At 45.2% G+C, this 20,715-nt stretch overlaps 1 protein-coding gene across 21 annotated transcripts in view; it reads right to left on the reverse strand.

The window, feature by feature from the left end:
- DTNA (dystrobrevin alpha) overlaps positions 1-20,715 on the reverse strand; it is a 395,888-nt gene that overhangs the window by 6,154 nt on the left and 369,019 nt on the right. For 16 of the 21 annotated variants that reach the window (XM_059724115.1, XM_059724128.1, XM_059724116.1 and 13 more), the window contains 3 exons: positions 15,081-15,170; positions 14,399-14,567; positions 13,311-13,443 (listed from right to left, as the gene is read on the reverse strand). In XM_059724115.1, the coding sequence (XP_059580098.1) occupies positions 13,311-13,443; positions 14,399-14,567; positions 15,081-15,170 (392 nt within the window). The other 5 variants (XM_059724120.1, XM_059724133.1, XM_059724134.1 and 2 more) reach the window with 3 other exon arrangements.

Raw genomic sequence — 20,715 nt, forward strand, 5'->3', positions numbered from 1 at the left:
TTGGTCCCCTGATTCAATTCAGATTCAGAGATTTGGCTGCCAAAACAGGCCAAATCTCCTCCAAATTGAATCAGCATCCTACCTGGCACACTCTGAATAAGCTACCCGTTGCCAAACCTCCAGTGGCAACTGCTGCATGGGGCTCTGGCCACAGGCTCTTTTGCTTGCCACTCATTGGCAGCATGCCCTGTCTGCGAGGAGGAGGAGGAGATTCTCTTCCATGCCTTCCTGGACTGCTACCAGCTGCAGCTGCTCTTTGCTGCCCTCAGCACCCTCTTTCGCCCTCTTTTTTGGACAGACCTCTCTGAGACTACGTACATCTCTATCCTGTAACAAGTGGCCACAGGGAGCATCTCTGTCTGGCCAATTTCCTGCTGAGCTAGGGCAAGATGACAACTCTGAAAAGCCACAGAAATCGGCTTGCAGGGACTGGCTCCAATGACATCCTCCAACTCTTCCACTTCCTGGTCCAAGGGCCTGTTACATTTGAATTTCAACACTTCACCTTACAACAAAATGTGGGACAGTTAGTCTTATGATGGGCCACTGAGGGGGTACACTGAAAGATGGAAGATAGACAATTGGTCCTACATGTGTAACCCCATGAGGGTCACGCCACATAAAAGATAGGGCATTGTCTTTTTTTTTTAATGGTCTTGATCAGTAGTGCTCAAACTTCTGGCTCTGTGAGCTAGATGAGTGGCACAAGGCCAGTCCATGGGCCTGATTCCATGTATGGGGTTGGTCCATGGTTTCAATCTGGTGTGTTGGCCTGGGATGACCATGTGCATCACATCTGGCTGCACACCGGCTTAACCCCACAAACTGCAGAGTGATCCAGCATCTGGCTACAGAGTGACCCTACAGTGTGCTGGTACAATTTAGTGTACAGGGCTATGTCATCTGACCTGTGGGTCTCCTCATGGGTCTGAAAATTTGTCCGCACAGGTGCAGCAACTAATGATGCCACCGCTCCCTTGCTGCCAAATTTCCAGACTGAGGGGGAGATCCACAGGTCAGATGACATGGCCTCAAGAGCCAGATCTGGTCTACAAGCCAGAGGTTGAGCACCACTGGTCTTGATGTTCCAATAATCAAGCTAACTTTTCTTTGGGCAAATTTGCTGCCTGCTAGCTAATCCTGGTTTCTCTCCTCCTATTTTACAGCTTTGAGGCTCTCTGTAGCTCTTTTCAAATTCGTAGCTCTACCTATGGAGACCGATCTTTAGCACCAACAAGGGTTTCAGCTTTAGTTAAGCAGGAGAGGGAGGGTAAAAATCAGCTGAATATTAGGCTCTGCCTCTGCTCTATGCAGCCACAACTCTGGGAAAAACCCTTTTTCCTTCATTTTGCCTTCCAAAAACAAGGTCTGTATTATATTCCAGGGTGCTGTGTGTGAGAAAATATGGAAGCTTAAAAAGTTGTCATTTTTAATTGTATTTTATGGAAAGGCTCAGCTACAAAGTGCGGAGGAGGAAAAGGACCACTTGGAAGGGCAGGTACAGTCCCTTAAAACCCTCCTCGACGACAGCTCGGCTAAGGAAGCAGTGACAACTGCTGAGAAGGAGCAGTCACAGCTCCAAAGGCAAGTTCTAGAGCAGCGGATTCAGGCCCTGGAAGTAGAGAATAAAACCCTACAGGCAACCAGTAATCAGATGGCTGCAAAAGGCCAAGATTCTGGGGGGACAGGAGAGACAGAGGTAGCAAGTACAATGACCCAGACGGAAACAGGGCTAAAGGCCCAAGAAGGGGAGTGTGGGGAAGCAATGCACAAGGCACTGCAAGAGCAGAAGCAATCCCTAGAAACGGAGGTAAAGTCTAGGATTGAGGAGTGCGTAGAGCTGCAGGCTCAATGGCAAAGGGTAGAAAGAGAGAAAGACCAACTGGGGCAAAAGATATGGTCCCTGAAGGCCCTATTAAAGGAGAGCACAGCCAGGGAGCTGGCATTGCAAGAGAGAATTGAACAACAACCAGCACAGACTGCTCAAGTACAACACAAGAGACTAACCATGATAAGCAGACTGTTGGAGGAACATGCCTCCATGATTAAGGCAGGATGCGAGGAGCACCTTAAGGAGTCTAAAGGCTTGAAAGAGACCCTAATAGACACAGAGAAGCTAATAGAGACGGCACAGCCCCTGCTCCTAAAGGTCCTGAGAAATCAGGAACCACCTAGGACAAAAGGCTCAGAGAGTCCCAGAGGAGAAAAGGAAGGAGGAGCAAGGCAGCAGGGAAAGAGGATGAAAGAAGAGATCACCGCTACAATAATGGAGTATATGAATCAGAAATGGGGTCAGTGTGCGAGCCAGTACGCTCAAGAAATGAACTGCCTGAAGGAAAAACTAGATAAAGGTGCAGGCTTGTGTGATGTTAGGAGATTGACGGTATCAAGGCAAGGTGCAGCTTCCAAAGGAGAGGGAGCAGCAAAACCGCGAAATAAAAGAGTGGTCCAGAGGCCTGAGGGAGACCAGAGGAGCCGAACCCCCAGAGAAACTGAGGGGGGAGGAGAAGGACATCTCAAGCTCCACCCTAGGAAGGAAATATCCAGCCCTGCACAGAAACAGGGACCAAATCGAACTCAGGCTGCAGGCCCAACTGAAGAGGCAGAAGGACCATCAACAACTAAGGTAATTCAGGCGGAGAAAGAACAACAGGGAGGGAGACGCCCATGCGTCTACGTTAATAACCTCCCAGGGCAAGTCAACTGGTGGACCCTGAGGAAAATAGTTGAGGCCAGAATCAGGGGGGTTGCATTTGCAAAGGTATATACAGGGCCTGGCGGCAGATCTACAGGCCAAGGAAAAATAGAATTTTGGAGGGAGGAAGATGCCCGACGTGCATTGAAGATGCAGTGGGAGCTTTGGGGAAAGCTCAGAGATTGGCAAGAAACCCAGGAAAGGAGGGATGATTACAGGGAACACAGAGGAGGAGCCTTAAGACTGAGATGGAGAAAGGAAGACCAGATACCCCGAACAAGGGAAAACTGCTCCGCCAGGAAGAGTGTGGAGGCGGCAAAGGCAGAAAGGACAGAGGCCTAATTTGCACCCTATCAGGGAGGGGCTAGTGTGGGGGGACTACCTTTGGCAGGGTAACTCCCGAAAAATCCCGCACGGTGCACCCTGGGGAAAAGGTGAGGACGGGGCGCCTTAAAACCTCCGCCACTTGTATGAGAAACGCCAGGTGCTGGAAGAAAGGCCAAGAAGAGCCGCTGAGTCCAACTGAATCTGAAGAGTATGGAATGAAGATCTACCTCGGTGAGTCAGATCTTGGGGGGGGGGGGGGGGGAGGTGTGTCGCAGGGTACCTCGGTGCTCTGCTCCTAAAGAGTGGAAACTGCCAGGGAGAGCGAGCCCTGGCAGAACATAACAAGCACAGCTGTGGGTTGCCGGGGCAACTAATGTGAGTCAGCTGGCCCTCATAAAGCCCAGGGCTGAGGCCAGGCTGGCAGTTCTCTGCCAGCGGCCAGGGAGGCAGGAGCTCCTGGGGCTAGAATGCGAGCATTGCAAGAACCGCTCTAGCTGAGTGAAGGATGGCAGCTTTGAGAGGTTTGAGCATCATGGTTTAGCCAGACGGCTTTGAGTTGAGTTATAGCCAGGAGGCTCGAGTTTATGTTTGCTTCTGATATTACACCGGTGGTTTGGGTGAGGCTATAGGGGTTGGAGGAGGCCTCACAAAGGGCCCCACGGTGGTGTGGGGGCCCTAGCGCCAGTCAGGGCGCAGTATCCTCATAAAGGGGGGGAACCCCAGTGGTATGGGAACCCCGGCACCAGTGAGGGTGCAACTTGCGGGGTATGTAGACCCCAGCCCCAGAGAGGGGCAGCCTTGAGAAGCCCCAGTGTGGGCACGACGAGCCCCAGAGAGGGGGCCATATTATTAGGAAGCCCAGTGCGGGCGCAGTGAACCTCTGAAACAGGGCTAGTGCTGCGGAAAACCCCGGAGCAGGGTGGAGTGCTGCGGTGGCCCCTGGTGAGAGGGGGTAGTGGCACGGTGAGCCCTGGGAGAAGGGGGTAGCAGCGTGGTGGGCCTGAGAGTCGGGGGGGCGTTGCCGAGAAGTCCCCAGAGTGGGCACAGAGAGCCCCAGACGGGGGGCTGTATTTTAGAAGCCTGAGTACAGGCGACACTACAGGGAAAGCCCCAGAAGGGGGCACTATTGCAAAGGTCCCAGACAGGGGGCGACACTACAGAGAAGGCCCCAGAGAGGGGCAACGTTATAGGGAGGCCCCGAGTAGGCTCGGAGAGCCCAAGAGAGGGCAGCACAGAAGAGGAGGCCCCAGAGAGCGGGGCGAGAGTACATAGAGGAGGCCCGAGAGATGGGCCGTGCACATATAGAGAGACATACCAGCGTCTATCCCATCAGTGAGGCTTGGGGCGTGGTATTAGGGGTTGGTAGGAGCCATGCATAGCCCATAAGGCTAGGGGGCCTGGGGAGCACCCATCATACCGGGAGACCCCCAGGGGGTCTGGGAACACACGGGGACAGAGGTCCCAGCTAACCATGCCCAGGGAGTCGTAAAGCAGCCTCCCAACTTTATCTAACGATCAAAGACATGGCGGGCGAGAATTTGAGGGTGCCCTTGGGCTGACTTGGCACGGTGAGGGGGCCATAAGGAGATCACGGCCCTCCTGAAGGACCCCGCCGTGACAAAAGGAAATACTTGTTATGGTGTTTTACCCATCTACCCTGCACCAAATTTGAGGTAGCTTATCCTCCTTTGATTAGCAAGCATTTACTGAAGGTTAAGGGTGTGTATAGAGGCACTTATTGCAGAGTATCTGATGCACTGCAAATTCACACCCTAGTTTACCTCAAAGTAACTTGTTCATGTAGGCTGCTTATACATGTGATGGGGGTTTAGTCCCCTAAATTGAAATGGTGGGTTTTTAATTGTGATGATTAAAAACCCACCATTTCAATTTAGGGGCTTCCATCACCGTTATGGTGAGGAGCCCGATCCTTCTTTTCCCCTCGTGGAGCCTTCCCGCCTTTCCCACAGCCAGGGGGTGAGCTTCCAGTGAGCTGAGTGACCTCTGAGCTGTGGTGGGGCCCTGGTCCATGGTGGCAGTGCTCTCTAGAGCCGCATGGGTGAGTTGCTAGTGGGTGGGTGCTGCCTTCCCTTCACAGCAGCGGCGCTCCCTCCCCAACCCGGGGGGGGGGTTGAACTGTCAAAGGCCTGCAACATTACAAATAGCTATGCTGCAAACTAAACTACATGTGGATGTGGTTTAGTTTGCAATGTAGCAAACTCATTTAAATCATAAACCCCCCCTGCACATGTACAATTAAACAGCAAACATTTCCTCACATGGATAAGCACCCATAGTTCTATCCTCAGACAACTTTAGTTTGTTGCTCCATTAAAAAAATGTAAATATACTTTAATGTCACTTTTTTTAAAATGAAAACACAATTAAATTATATTTATATGTTACAGGAACCCACTTGCTCTCTTGAGAATGCATTTGTTACATTTATGCCATATGTTTCCAGGATCATTTCCAGAGAATTTCAATTGGCATTACTGTAAAACATAAATAGGCTACTCCAGTCAAAAGTAATAAAGTGTATGACTTCATAAGTCAGAAACAAATGAAACAATGGAACTGGTTGTCAACAATATCATCATACTCATGTACCATGCACTGTTCTGACTTTTCCTGTCCTTTTCCCTAATTAATTTCATTTTTATAAGAACAATTCCATTGGATGAATGTTGCTTTGAGGTAGAAGGGTCATTTGGTCTTGAATCTAACCTGAGGTGCTACAGTATTGACATTATTTCTAAATATCTCCTCCATACAACTGAATGGGTTTCCAAGCAGTGGGAATGCATGTTTCATAGCTGATATTACACAACTGTTGAGACCCAAATGGAAAAGTATACTGAAAATTACCTGAATACTTGTTTATTCTTAATAAAGATTCAAGTAAAAATAAGCCACTTGCTTTTGGGTAAGTGTCCTAGATAATCTCCTTTCAGTATGTTTCACAGGGGTAATTTAAATTCATAATACTATATATCAACATATGCACTATGTAAATAATTGTATGATTAAGCATACATGTCCCATGCACAATACACATCACTGAACTGTAACCTGTTTTCAATTTCTGCTTATTTGGTCCGTAATTGATTAATAGTGCTGAAATACATAGAGGGAAGAACTCCAGTTTCTGTAGCTGCCACTTTCAGGCTGCACTATAAGGCTCATCTTTTTAACAAGCCTGCTGAGAGAGTGAATACAGCCACTGTAATTAATTAAGTCAAAGCAAAACGGGGAGTTTTTGTATGCATTTATTTGGTGCCTAGGATATTTTGTAGTGTGGCTATTTGTTTTTCTTTCCATGTCATGTTTTAACTGCCAGAAATACTGACTGTAAGAAAGGCACTTAAAAAAATAAATAGCACATTTACCCCAATGACTGGAAACTGCTTTACAGGGGTCAAAATTTTAGCATCAGTTATATGCACGTAACTGTCAGTGAACTTAGTTAAAGCTGCACAGCAGTAGCCAAGAGATGCATTTGGCTATCAAATTTATGCATAAACAAGAAACCTTTTAATCAGTGACTAATTGCAGCCATGCCTAGAATGAACCATTTTGACGACTTAATTGTGTAAATTGGTTTACACAGGACAGAAAGAAAAAAGGAATCTCTATATATCATGTTACAGAGAGGTTTGAGTTCACATTGTTAATATCTGGGAAGGAAAACAAATAAGATAATTGTAATGGGTACTAGAAGTGGCATGGATAAGCTCTTTAGTTTTACCTGTCATCTGAAAATGGCACCCCCAAAATAGAGTGCTCCTTAACACCTTTCCAACACATCAGCTGAACTTAGCTCAGATGGCAGAGTTCCATATGCTGAATTATGATACTATCTGGCTGTATCCCTGCACTCAAAACTTTCAAAGTCCAAGGAATTGTAATAAGCATCTATTATAACAATTGCTATGTGTCATAATATGAATAGTTCCTCCTGAGAGGATTATAAAGAGAATGCAGTATAGGCCAACTAGCATTCTGGCACATAGCCCAGGTTCTGTAGTAAACCGAGGCTTCATATGCTATTGTACTGGAGCTCAAAGGAGTCAATGTGGATTCCACTGACTGTGATGGCAACTTATTAGCAGCTGGAAGTGATGGCATTTATTATATGAGTTCTGACTATATGTAGTTGGCACAAGTATGTTTCTGTAGTATGTGTTTCTTGTTGCTGTAGTATGTGTGTATCTTTCAGCCTTTAACATATCGGGAACTAAGGAATAGAAACATTAAGGGTAGGTTGTGACCGAGTTCCCCTCCAGGGGTGGATGTGAAGCCCCTGGAGTCCCTTCAGCCCTCACTTAGCACAGGCAATCATTCCTTCAGTCACTTGCCATGCCTTGATTTATTTTTCTTTTATATGAGGAGGACTGCCCCAGGGCTCCCCAAACTGCTCTCTCAAAATGACCACCAGCCATGGGCGACTGGTGCCACTTTAGTTGGGGGGGGGGCATGTGCCCCCTGCAATGACCAATCAGCAACCAGGGGAGGAGTCCCCCTGCAGCCAATCTCACTGACTGGGGGGAGGTCCCCCCACAGCAAAACTTACTGACTGGTGAGCAGCCACACTGCTCCCAGAAGTGGCCATGGCACTCCTGGAAGTGGCTACATCCAGCACTCCCACTCCCCAGCCGGTGCTCGCAAGGGGGGCACCGGTACTCCCGCTTTCCCCTTCTGGCCATCATCTAAGTGGGCAGTGCGGCCAGTCAAGGGGTGCACCAGTACTCTCAGGGCGTGCACGTGTACCCTCATGCACATGTACCCTATGTGTCGCCACTGCCACCAGTTGCCCGGCCTGTGGTCACTGCTTCATGGGCTAATTGCATGGCTCCATTCCTCCCCTACACCATGCCCCATGTCTTGCAGATGGCATCCTCATTGATGTTCTCTTCCACTTAGCCCCTCCTCTGGGGTTTCTGGACTCTCTCTGATCCCATACTTTCAGCCTCTCAATAGGCTCTTGGATCCCTCACTCTCAGCCCCTCCATCTGGGCTCCAGACCCCTTCCTGGGTCCCTGGGAACCTCCCCTTAGTTCCTCCCCAAACCTCCAGACTGCTTTAGGTATTACCCTTCATGATGACTTTCTGGAGCTGCAGCCACCCTGCTGAGGAGCTGAGCAGGCTCCAAGATGGTACTGCCAGGCTTCTCTCAGGGCCTAGGCTTATACCTGCTCTAAGCCCAGCCCTCCTCGTGAGTCAGGTGACTGTCTATCAGGCTTAGTCTCACCTGCTGGCTACCTGGGTCAGCTGATTCTCAATTAGCCTTGGCCCACACCTGTCAGTGGCTTCACAGGCTCCTTGCCCTCTTAAAGGGGCAGGCACCCCAAATGCCCTGCCACATATGTCTACACGATGGTGGCAATATGCCCTAGCAAGGAAGATCATGAGCACACTTTAGCACTTGCTCCATTTTGTACACTCCAAACTTGGCAATATCACAGTGAAGACACTCCAGGGAATCCTCCTATGTTTGCTTTACAGGGGCATGTCTAGATGAGAGTGCACATGCAGTTTGAGCATCTCAAAGCCGTTTGAGGCACCACAAACTGCAAGCGGCACATGTGCAACTGTTTGCTGCATTGCTAATTTGCAGTGCAGTGTCAAAACTTGACACCAGGATCTCCACCACAAAAAAAAGTGGTGCAGTGCATATGGCAGCAGTGTGTGCCACCGTAAATGGAGCCTAGCCATCTAGAGCCATGCTCTGGTTGCTGTCCAGCCTCCATGCAGCCAGATCAGTGCTGCCACTGCCCTGGAAGGCTCCCAGTCTCCCACCACCCCCACCCAGGGCACTTTGGTGTGTGCCAGAGCAAGTGAGCAGAGGCATGCCCTGGGGCACAAAGCAACAGTACAAATATATGCCACTGTTATTTGTGCCAGGGCAAATGCATGCCCCTGTATGTAGGGACATGTCCAAGACCTCTATCTATAGTTTGTGAGTGGGTGCTGAGGACAACCTTGGAGAAAACTCACTAGCTCATTTATGAGCTTGCAGCAGGTAGGCAGAACAAGAGGGGGGCTTGGGTTTACTGAGGAATGCCCATATTGGGTCATGTTGCTGCCATCACATAGACACATCCTGAGTGACTCACCTAAAGTCTATCAGGAAACCGAAGGCAGAGCTGGGTCTCCTGAGTCCCAGGCTAGTGCCCTAATCACTAAAGCCTCCTTCCTGTCTGCTGGGTAATTTATGCATCATCACTGGCTCTTAAGAAGCCCACTTTTCTAAGCTTCCTGCTTAATAGAATATGGGGGTAAGATAAAAGAGAGGGTGTGGAGATGATCTTCAGGACTTTGACTAAGCTTTTGGATGGCTCCAGGGGCAGATCCAGAAGGGATGCAGCAGCATGGCTGCACTCTATTTTAGCTGTGCTACACTTGAGCTCTTGGTGTAGGTCTGGCTGCAGTCTCCGCTTTCATGTAGCTTTGGAGTCCAGTGGGCAAGTGCTGCCACTGCTGTTCACATTCCCTCCTTTCCCTTGCTGTTAACTTCAGGGAGTAAGGGGTGGGGTGAATAGTGGCAGTGTTCAGCCCTTGGGCTTTGGAGCTGGGCAAATGTAGTGGCTCCAGCCAGGCCCTGCCCCAATCTGCTGGTGAGCTCATAATGCTCAGTGCTCACACAGAGCTCTGACAGGAGCCCTTACTGACTGAGCAGCAGAGATCCTGGTTTTCTCTGATAAAAAAATCCCCAATTTTCAGTTAAAAAAGTAACCCCAAATCCACATTTTCCATGGTTAAAATGAAGCACCACATATATATGTGCATGTATTTATTTATGTATTTATTAGCGGTGTTTCATTTTAATTAAAGAAAAATGTGGATTTTAGGTTACTTTTTTAAAACTGAAAATTTGGTTTTGTTTTTTTGTTTTTTTTAATCAGAGAAAACCAGGATCCCTGATCATTAGATATGACTTAGACAGAACTTATGTTTTAGATTCCTGGGCATAAGAAAGGGAAGAAACAGCACTGTCACACATGCAGATGACTCAGTGTATGTAAAATACATGTTACCAGGGCTTGATGAGAAAATTCTTCTCTATTAAGATAATACTTACTTGAGAAGAGAGTGATAGAAGAATATTGCACTCAACCTTGAAGACTGACCTGTAGATAACAAAGGGTATAAAACAAGAAGATGACCCATTAAGCCAGTGAGCAGCTAAGCCAGTGTATTATTCCAAAGCAAGTCATGCATGAGAACAGAAATAAAAAGACGAAATAATGAACAAAGTAAATAAAGTGAAGGAATACATACAGCATGAAACAAAAACAGCACCACAGCTGCTAAACATAAGCCAATAAGCACTGTTAGCATTTAGATTTGTGCTCTAAATGCATTCTTCCTTGTACAACTGTGTGTTTGCTACATGCTCCTGAGGAAACTGAAATAGAAGACTCTCTTGGGGTTCCTAGTTACTCTCTCATGTATCATGTCTTTCTGTTGCTGCCACAAAGCAGAAAAGCAGCTTCTTTGTCAACAGTCTGGTGTCACTCGGAACCTAGTGGCTCAGAGTTTTCTTTGAAAAAATTGTGTTTGATGGTAAAGTCACACTGGGGTTTTTGCAGTCATCTCTCATGCAACGAGACATCTACATGTTTGTCTATAAGTTCTGTTTTCACGTGCAGTAGAATGCTACCATTGAAATCTTTCTTCAATCAACAATGAACATTGTAAACTTAATGGTTTTCTTTCTATAAGATTATTTCAGTCAACAATTGTATTATGACAATAGCTGTACAACCATCAGTTGTTTTAGATTTAGCTGAATGGGAAATATGGATAAATATGATGAAGAAAGGCTCATTTGCAGTTCCAGTGACTGGATCCAAAGTGAACACATTCAAGCAGCCACTAGAATACTTGGAAAAAAAGTTTCCATTTTTACCATTTTTTCTCACTTTCCTAAATTAAGATAAAACAATGTATACATTTTTGCCGTTATAGGCTAGTTTGTGATATCAGATGGAAAGCATAAAATACCAAGAGTTAAGCCAAAAGCACAGGGAAAGAGCCAAAACCATAGCACAATTTTCATAGAGGTCATGACCTGGCTAACTTTCAGTCCTCCTAATAATTCTTACTCGTATTAGCACTAATGCCACCTCTTGGGTACATGGGCTAGGGACAGACGTTACACATAAACCCGTTTAAAGTGATGAGAAACTGGTTTAAACCTGTAACAGAACAGCCATTTAGGGTACATAAACAAGTTTGAAAATGTCTGAAACTGATTTGAAATAAACCTGGTTGAATGTAGTATCAGACTTAACTGATTTGGGTCAAACCAGTTTATGCAAAGTCTGTCCCAGACCCCTTCCTGGTTTAACTTAAACCAGAGCTCCCCAGCATCCCAGATGCTTTGCAGTCCTGGGCAGGGCTCTCACCTCCACACCAGAGCTGGCTCTGCCCCTCTGCTCCTTAGCTGGAGCTCCAGCAGAGACTTGCAGGCACGGCAGGGTTAGCCTGGCTTCCCCCTGCCCCATCCTCGACTCACCACAGGCTGCTCAAGCAGGGAATCCCTCCCTCCTCTGTCCCACAGCACGGACCATAGCCAGAATGTTGTATGCTAGCTAATGCTGAGAGGTGTCTGTGTAAGGCAGACACAGGACAAAGGCAGATAGGACAGTGTCTGCTTAGGGCTTTTTGGAGCTAATCAACAGGTCAGCTGTCTTTTCACTCAGTTTAACTGTTTTAAATCTTTTCTCTTTCGTTTTGTGCTCAGTGGAAGCAAGCTAAAGTGCCTGCAATATGATGTTGGGAAGAGTACCCCTTGGATAAAAACTTAGCTGTACTGAAGTCACTGGAAGTTTTCTGTTGAATTCAGTGGCAAATGGATTTCACCCATGTCTTTCTAGGGTATTGGGAAAAGAAAACAGAAAAAAAATCTGTTGTGGCTGAAGCTAGAACAATACTGAAACAAATTGTTGAAATATATACATCGTACCCTAATGGTCCTAGATTTGCAACATACAAGCACATTTAATATCATGCAATGGGTATTGTTATGAGTAATCCTACTGTAATTACTGAGTCTACTCATGTAAGGGTTGCTGAAGTATTGCTATACTGGTTCCAATCCTGCAACTGAGTCTGTGATGATAATGCTTGACAGATGTTACCATTAAGGTTTACCTGCCAAGTAATAAAATCATTGCTTTCCCTGTTCTGTTTTAGCAGTTGCATCTCATTTACTTAGTGTAAGCTTAACAGCATTTGCTATTGATCCTGGATAAGAACAGTGACACAATGTTGAGATCCTGCCCATTACTGCTTTACAGGGATATTGCATAGCAATGATGCTGCTGATGAAATGTCATTGAAGCCTCAGAGATCATCACAGTGATATGGCTTTCAAGAAGCCATCTCTTGTAAAAGTGACCATAACTTTCTAGAAGCTACCATAGTCTTGTATGATAGAGTTATGTTAAAATGATGGTGGCTACCTCAAACTCAGCATTGAGGGCACCCTTGATGCAAGTCTATGGACTTTTGAAACTCTTATTTTAATATATTTGTATCCAGATAACCAGAGGAAGATTAATATAATATAGGGGATGATCTGTTGTTCCATGCAAAAATGGAGACCATTAACTAGATAGGGTGCTTTGAGTTTTTCCATCAGTTGGTCTTTCTTAGGTTCTTGAAGCTTCAAGTGCTCTTTGCTAACATTCAGAGCATGTGGATGTGTTGAATCCTCAACATCAGGTCCTTATTTCTCCTGCTGAGCATTTAGACTTTTGAGATATTATGTGAGCCATTCATGTATCTTGCTTTTCAACCTAGATTCTGACACATACATTCCATTTAAAAGAATTGGCACAAGAGACTTCAGTCCCATAACACAGAGAGACCATCATAAGTGCTTTATATTATTGAAGAAACCTCAGCATTACATGCAATGTTGCCTGTTAAAGAACTGTTGGAACAGGTTGGTAGGAATAGACAATATGGTCATTAGAACTACAGTGGACCAGCTAATGGCCTTGTGAGTGTTAATAAGTCAGCCTTAAGCATGTTGATTGATAAGCTCTTGCTGTGTATTTACAAAGACTGTGTGTGAGGGTCTGGAGAACCCCACCTTCTTGGAATCTGAATGTCACAGCTTCACAGCTCCTGAAAAGAAACTGCATCACAGAGCCAAGCAGAGGAAAAGACCAGTGATTACAGATACTGGGTTAATACAAGACATTCTTATTTTTAACCGACAGTAAACAGTAGGAGGCGTACTGTAGCAGTATGGAGAAGCGTTTCCTTCTCTTACCTGGTAGGCTTCATCCTGAAGTTTTTGTTTCAGATATTCTTCCATCTTGAGCTCATTCTCCAGCTGACGAACAGAGTCATTTTCATAGTTCTCATCATCTGCTCTAACATAGGAATCTCCATCTTCTGTAACCCTAAAGGCAATAAATAGTCTCCTAAGATGATGACATTGTGATACCAGAACTTCTGTGGAAATCCTTTAGTAAAATCTGAGAAGTAAGTGGATGTTATGTCCTTAATCCGTACACCAGGTCTTCAAATTGTTTTGTCCTTGCAGCCTTCCCACAAATCCTGCCTCTTCAGTGATTCAGTATCCATGAAACAAACAAAAGGGCATTGCCCACTAAGGTTGAATTCAGGATACAATCCCATTCAAATCAACAAAGCAAAGATTCTCAACTTCCTTAAGAGTAAAACTAGGTTTTTGGACCTGATTCTAAGCTCAGTGGAGTCATTAGAAAGATACCCCTGAATTCCTTGTGCTTTGCATCAGACCCTACATTTGGATCTAGTCCTAAGTTTTTCAATTAAATAGACACTTTTGTTGACACTGAAATATTTGGCAAAACTATTTTAGTTAAGGTTTTGATGCAACAGTTTCCTCAAGTCCCGCACACACAAGAACATTTTAGGATTCCCCAAATGGACATGTTGATACAATTTTGTTGTGCAGAAATTTCCAAGGGTTTTATTTTAATTCCAGTAGAAACTGAAAACAAATTTCAGAACTTTAAAAATTATCAGGCAGAATTGTCATTCTTCAGCTAGCTCAACTTTGGTCATTAAAATCTGCCATCTTTTCTATGCTAAATATTCACAAGTAAAAAGGCTTCATTTTTGAATCCCTAGTCAAAATCTAGTAAACTTGCTTCTGATCTTGGGTTCATGAGAATTTCAGTTTGGAATCCAGAGTACCAAATCTGGATCGCCTTGACTTCTTTAGCCTACCAAGCTCATTTTACATATATAGAGCCTCCTGTATTTAAATTATACTATGAGAAGAGGAGTGAAAGAAAAGATTGCATGCATATTATTTACATAATTTCTATACAAAATGTAGTTAAAAAAACAAATAGAGAAACTACCCACATGTCACTGCGAATAGATCCTGTGGCAGCTGCACTATGAATGTATCCTGGCTTCCGAGCATTGATTTGTGCAAGGAAAGCTTTTTCAGAAGTTGGTGATGGAACAAGATCATCAAAATGTGTCCGTCCAAATTCAGAATCGACATTACTCTCAGTCTCACTGCCCACTTCTGGGAAACACAAAGGTGATTACAACTACATTCAATTTTTACAAGAACCAAGTCCACTAACCTGTTTCTCTAAACAAGTGTCAGCTTCTCTAATTCAGAATTCAAATATTTCCATAAATGTGAATAAGTCAGATGTTGTGTCACTGTTGCCTGAAGCATACTATATGATGTATTTCTAATTACAGAAATTAAGCAGATTTTTTTTTTGTGGTGGAACAGCACAATGCAGCCTTTATTTGTCTTAGCACGCATGCTACTAATTATAGGCATGCTATATAGCACAATTTACATATGCACCAAAAATGCTATTATACTAAACAGGTTTCCTAATATTTAATTGCACCTGAATGTTTATAGCTTTGAAAATTGCAATGCTCTTTTCATTACTATTTTTCATTTTTAATTTCCATTAAACAGAAAAAATATCCAGAACTACACTCTGATTTATCTTCCCACTTTTTTACATGCATGGAAGATTACTGTATTGTGCTCATGCCCTTAAGTGTCACTCACCTGAGTTTAGCTCTTTTACCAGAGAAGACATGGTATTGGTGATTGAATCAGCTGCCACCAGTAAGTCATTTCTTAAATTTCGCCTTGCACCTGAGACAGAAGAAAGTCACAACATAGTGCTAAAATTTTTCTTAAGACACAAGTTAGGAGTACAATGTAGTTTTAACCTTATACGAGGTTTCTAATATCATAACATCAAAATGTCAAAGTCCTTACAAAGGGTCTTGTGCAAGGCTTCATTTTCTTATGCTGTATGCAGTAGCAGCTTAACCTCATGATACATTTAGTCACCATTCTAAAAATGTGGACATTATTAATTACAGTCAAATGCACATTTGTGTCGTGATGACGGCTAAGATATTAAATCAGACCTGAACCTATTTGAAATGCATGGGGGAGGTGGATAGAAATTATTTCTCTACAAGTTCCCAGTTCTGTTTAATATCAGTATTATTGCCATATACACATCTTTACAATTTTGATAGATTTTGAACAAACACTCATACCAATGTGGATTTTCTTTTCTCATTTCTCCTCAGGCTCTTCTGGCATTTTCCACAATCTACTCCCATTTTTTTTAAAAAAACAACACCAACGTCTCCCTAAACAGCCCTGTTCTGCCATGACCTTGACTCCACCAGAAGAAGAGCTAGAAGTGGTCCCCTGCTGAATGTGTCAGCACTACTTGACACATCAGTCAGGAAAGATTATTAGAGGAAGGTGCAAATTTCCACCCCCAGGACTGTGACTGCTGGTGAACTGTAGTCCTAGTCTCTGCTATGTTACACCCCAAACACAAATCTTACTGTAATTAAGGCAATGATAAACGATGAATTAATTCTAAAACCCACAGTTATCCTCAGAATGGACGAGGCACAGAACTGGGAGAATTTGGCGTCTGAAAGTCTGATAAGATGACTGACCTTTACAGAGGTGTTGGTTGTCTTGGCTTATTTTTTTAAAAGAAACTCCCAAGTCATCAATTCAATTCAATTAAAATAAATAAGTAGTTCTTTTTATTGTTGCTATATCATAGTTAAAATACTTCTTGGAAGTAAATCAAAGGTACTGAGTCACATGCAGACCTCCTCTCTACAAGACAGGTGCATTATGCAATTACCTGGTTAATAGCACAATTAATTTAGACTGACTACACATGCAAATTAACAATGTCACGTTAAAAAGGTCCCACCACCTATACAGTTATTGCTGGAAAATGTGTAATAATGGAATAGCTGGTTTCTATCCAGCTTTAATTTGCACATGTAGCCTGTGCTTGTGCAGCTGATTGGAGCTCCCACCTGTGGGGACCCATGTGCACCCGAGGCTGGGAGGTCCTAGCTGATGCTGGCTCCCAGCTGTGGGGGTGCATCATACACCCCTGTGACTGGGAGCCATGTCAGCTAAGGGGGCTCCCAGCTGCAGGAACTTGCTTCTTGCTGGTGCAGGGGGAGCCTGGGATTGGGCTCTCCCTGATCCACCATTTAATGTAAATAAAACACGTGTGTGTATGTAAAAGCATTTGCTTGAGGCAATCCAAGTATTATTTATAGCAACTTTACTGAGTCCACTAAATTGTCTTGCTCTCTTCTAAGCTCTTCAGGAAATTGCTTTTGAACAAATGGTTGATGTCTATGTCGGTCTTTTCCTTTTCTCACAGAAAATACAGAAACCTGGTAACATGGGTGAGAGTAATCCTCTAGCTCAGGGTAGGTAATTATTTGGGCTGGAGGGCCACTTAATGAGTTTTGGGGGCTGCACATATAAAATTAATAGTGTTTAACAACAGCTATACTTAAAAATTATGGCATTTACAGTATAAACTTTATACTACTAGTGCCATAATCAGTTTTCTGCACATCACATTTCCACACACAATTCCAGAAAAAAGTTTCCAAATTACCAAGCAATATGACCAGTTTTTCACACACAAAACTCACATTTCCACACATTCCCAGAAAAGTTCCCAAATTACCACACAATTTTCCAAATATTATATTTTCATAAATATTTCCATAAAACAGTTCCCAAGTCACAACACACAACCATGTTGCTACAGTCTCCATGAAACTGTGTCCTCCCTGTGCTGTGGCGGTGCCCGGTGTCAGGTCCTGCCCATCGCCCCTGCACCTTCCTCTCTGGCTGCACTGCTATCGACTTGGTGCAGGGCACACTTCACACCCCGCTGCACACTGAGACCAGGCGGTGTTGGGCTATGCCATGGCCGTACCCACCTAGAGCACAGTGCAGTCATCGTGGACTCCCTGAAAGCAGCAAATCCACATGGGCACAAGACAAATAGCGGGGTCAGGGGCAGATGGTGCGGAGCAGCGTCCTGTTGTCACTGGCTCCACAGAAGAGCAGTCTGTGCCCACCTACTGTCCACAGTGCTCATGGGAGCTTGGGGAGGGGACCAGACAGGGTTGCAACACATTTCCCTGTGGGACATTTTTGGGCTGCTTTGCTAATTCTGCCCATGTACAAAAGGCCCCTTGACTCATACCACTGCTCTCTCTGCCACTGCACATGGCTGCTGCAGGCCATACCCAGAGTGCTCCTGCCCTCCTGTGGGCAAGGGCAAGGGGAAAGCTTTGAGCCCTGCTGCCCTCTGGTGGACAAGTGCAGGCATAGCAGTCAGAAAGGCAAGCATCGGTTCTGCATTCTTCATGTCGTTGCCACACTTAATCAAAATAACAAATTATTAACATGATAACAAACATGATATACATCTACCCAAAACTTATCCATGGGCCAGACAGAATCAACTGGCTGGTAGGCTATGGCCTGTGGGCCATATTTTGTCCACCCCTGCTCTAGCTGGACAGCACTGAATATATCAGAACTGGTTTTCCTATGGAAAAATCTTGATTGAATAGTGCTCAATCTGTTAGTCAAATACATGGATACAACTCTCACTGAAGTTAATGAAAGTTGCAGGTGAGTGCAGAACCAAGTCCGAGGGAGAAATTTTGTTCTCATTCATTTAGAATATAGCCAGTACAACTCCACGGATATTCTGACATCCACTGGTATGAAAGAGCAGAATTTGGCCCTTTGCATTCAAGGAAAAAAGAGGAAATCTCTCTACTATGAACATCTGGGAAGACTATAAATCAGTGAGTGGAGAGATATTTTCACATTTGCATTCAAGTTTAATGGATCATTGATTTACTTCTATATTCAGACATTCACTTAATCTGTAATCTTAGAAATTCAAAATGATCAGCCTTGGATGGTCTTCCAACTTTTTCCTATTTATTTGTCAAATTACAAAAAGTACAGAGCATCCCATAACAACGCTTTAATAAACACCATGAGAATGCAAAAATGTCCACTACTTCTTCAGTCTGCTTTTCCCCTGAGAACAACCACTCAACAACACAAAACCTATCTATCTAGCTTGCAATGACCAGGAACAAGTCTTTCTTCTGGGAGGGAGGTTGACATATTAATACTGCAGCCACCTGACATCAGATCCTCTTCATGGACTGAGACCTTGTTGTGGTGGAGAGACCTGTGTATCCTAATGACCCACAGAGCTATGTCGCCCAGTCTCTCGCTCCTGGTAGGAGCACCCATGATGAAAAGGCCTGAGGGGAGGTTCCAGGTAAACTACAGTCCAAACCTCAAGTTCTCAGTGGCAGATCAGTCAGAAGATGTCAGGATCTCAACAGCTGTCAAACAAAGTCACAGGCAGGTTTCTACCACAGGAAACAACATACTCTTCTGTACCAACCCCCAAAAACCCTGTGGTGATGAAAGGTTTTTTGGAGACAAAACTAGTGAATCTGGCAATCTCCAGCCACAAATCTGCATGCAGGTGGTGACAGCCTGATGATTGTCTTGAACCTGGGATGAGACAGGGGTGCAATTCGGCAGCTGCTACCATGACTGAGCAGTCCTGTTCAGGAACCCCTCTGCTCACCCCACATGGGGAAGGGGATAGAAAAGGTGCCCTAAATCTAGACTGTCTTATCTGCTCCTGGTTGGAAAACTGCATCAAGTGGGGTCACTCTCTCTATGGTCAAAAACATCATAAGATGAAAATGATTTTCACAACATGTCATGTTCACACCTTGAGAATGAATGACCAGAAATAACTACCTTTGTCTCTCGTAGAACTAGTTAGATACAACATTGACACTGTAGTTCTGAGTGAGACAAGATTCTGCAGATGAGGATCTGCTGAGAGATGCAGGTGGAAGCTACATTTTCTTCTGGAAGGAGAAACCGGCCCAGGACAGATGCATTCAAAGCATTGGCTTTGCCATTAAGAATCAGCTGGTCAGTCAACTTATGGAGCTCCCTGTGGGCATTAATGAGTATTTTATTATCCTCTGCCATAAGCTCAGCAACAACGGGCACACCACTGTCATCAGTGCATATACTCCAATGCTTGATGCTGACGATGCTGTTAAAGAACAGTTTTATTCCAATTTTGACCAGGTACTGACTAACATGCAAGGAGGACAAGATCAATCTCCTTTGTGACTTCAATGGCAGAGTTGGACATGACCTGAAACTCTGGAGTGGCATCATTGGGAAGGAACAAGTAGGGAAACCCAACTCCAATGACATCCTTTTCCTGAGCAAATGCATGGAGCATGCTATTGTCATCATGAACACCATCTTCAGAAAGACACATAGAAGACCCCCTGGAGACACCCTCATTTTAAGCACTGGCACCTCCTCAACTATGTTGGATTCAAGGGTCCAGATACTAGGGATGTACGAAGCTTCAGTCGCCAATTCAATTTAGAGGAAATTTGGCTCGATGCAGAAGACGAATCTCCAAATTTGAATCTCCAAATCGAATCGGAGATCCATTAAAAGGTCCAAATTGAATATGAAGCCTCTGAATTGATTTGGAGATATGGATAGGCTGGGGAAAGGCAGGCACAGCTGGGCGCCTGCAGGTTCTCCCCATGGCTGCCCTGCCCAGCCCTATCTCCTGCCTGGCCCCAGCCTCACAGCACTTTAAAAAAAAAAAAAGAAAGAAAAAGCTCTGTACTCACCAGCTGCAGCAGGGACTGTGGGGGCTCTGGGGCCTCCGCTCCCTGATCCCCCCCCCCCGAGGTCCTGATCACTGCTGCCAGAGCCAGTGAGTGTGGGGCTTTTTTTTTTTAAATTGTCAGGATGCTAGAGCCGGGTGGGGCAGCCATTGGGGGCGGGGCGGGGCTGGGCAAGGGGAGAGATCAGGGAGTGGGGGCTGTGCAAGGAGGCTCTGCCACATGGCCCCAGAGCCCCCACTGCCACTGCTACTGCTGATGAGTGTGTTTTTTTTGTTTGCTTGTTTGTTTTCATTCCCGGACTGCTGGGGCCAGGCAGGGGGGCCCATTGGGGCAAGGCCAGGTGAGGGGGGGCGATCTGGGAGTGGGGGCTGCATGGGAGGGCTCTTCTAGGAGACTCCAGAGCCTCTGCTGCTTCCGGTGAGTGCGGGGCTTTTTTTTAAGTGGCAGAAGGCTAGGGCCTGGCGGGGAATGGGACTGGGCAGGGCAGCCATGGGGGCTTCTCCATCTCCCAACATCCTGGAAAAGGATCCCTTACCAGCCCAATCAATCTTAGAAGAAGTCTGGTGTGCAAACAAGGAAGCCAAGAACAACAAGGCCACTGGGCTGGATGGCATACCTGCTAA

The sequence above is a fragment of the Alligator mississippiensis genome, chromosome 3, assembly GCF_030867095.1.
Source record: "Alligator mississippiensis isolate rAllMis1 chromosome 3, rAllMis1, whole genome shotgun sequence".
Classification (NCBI taxonomy): Eukaryota; Metazoa; Chordata; order Crocodylia; family Alligatoridae; genus Alligator; species Alligator mississippiensis.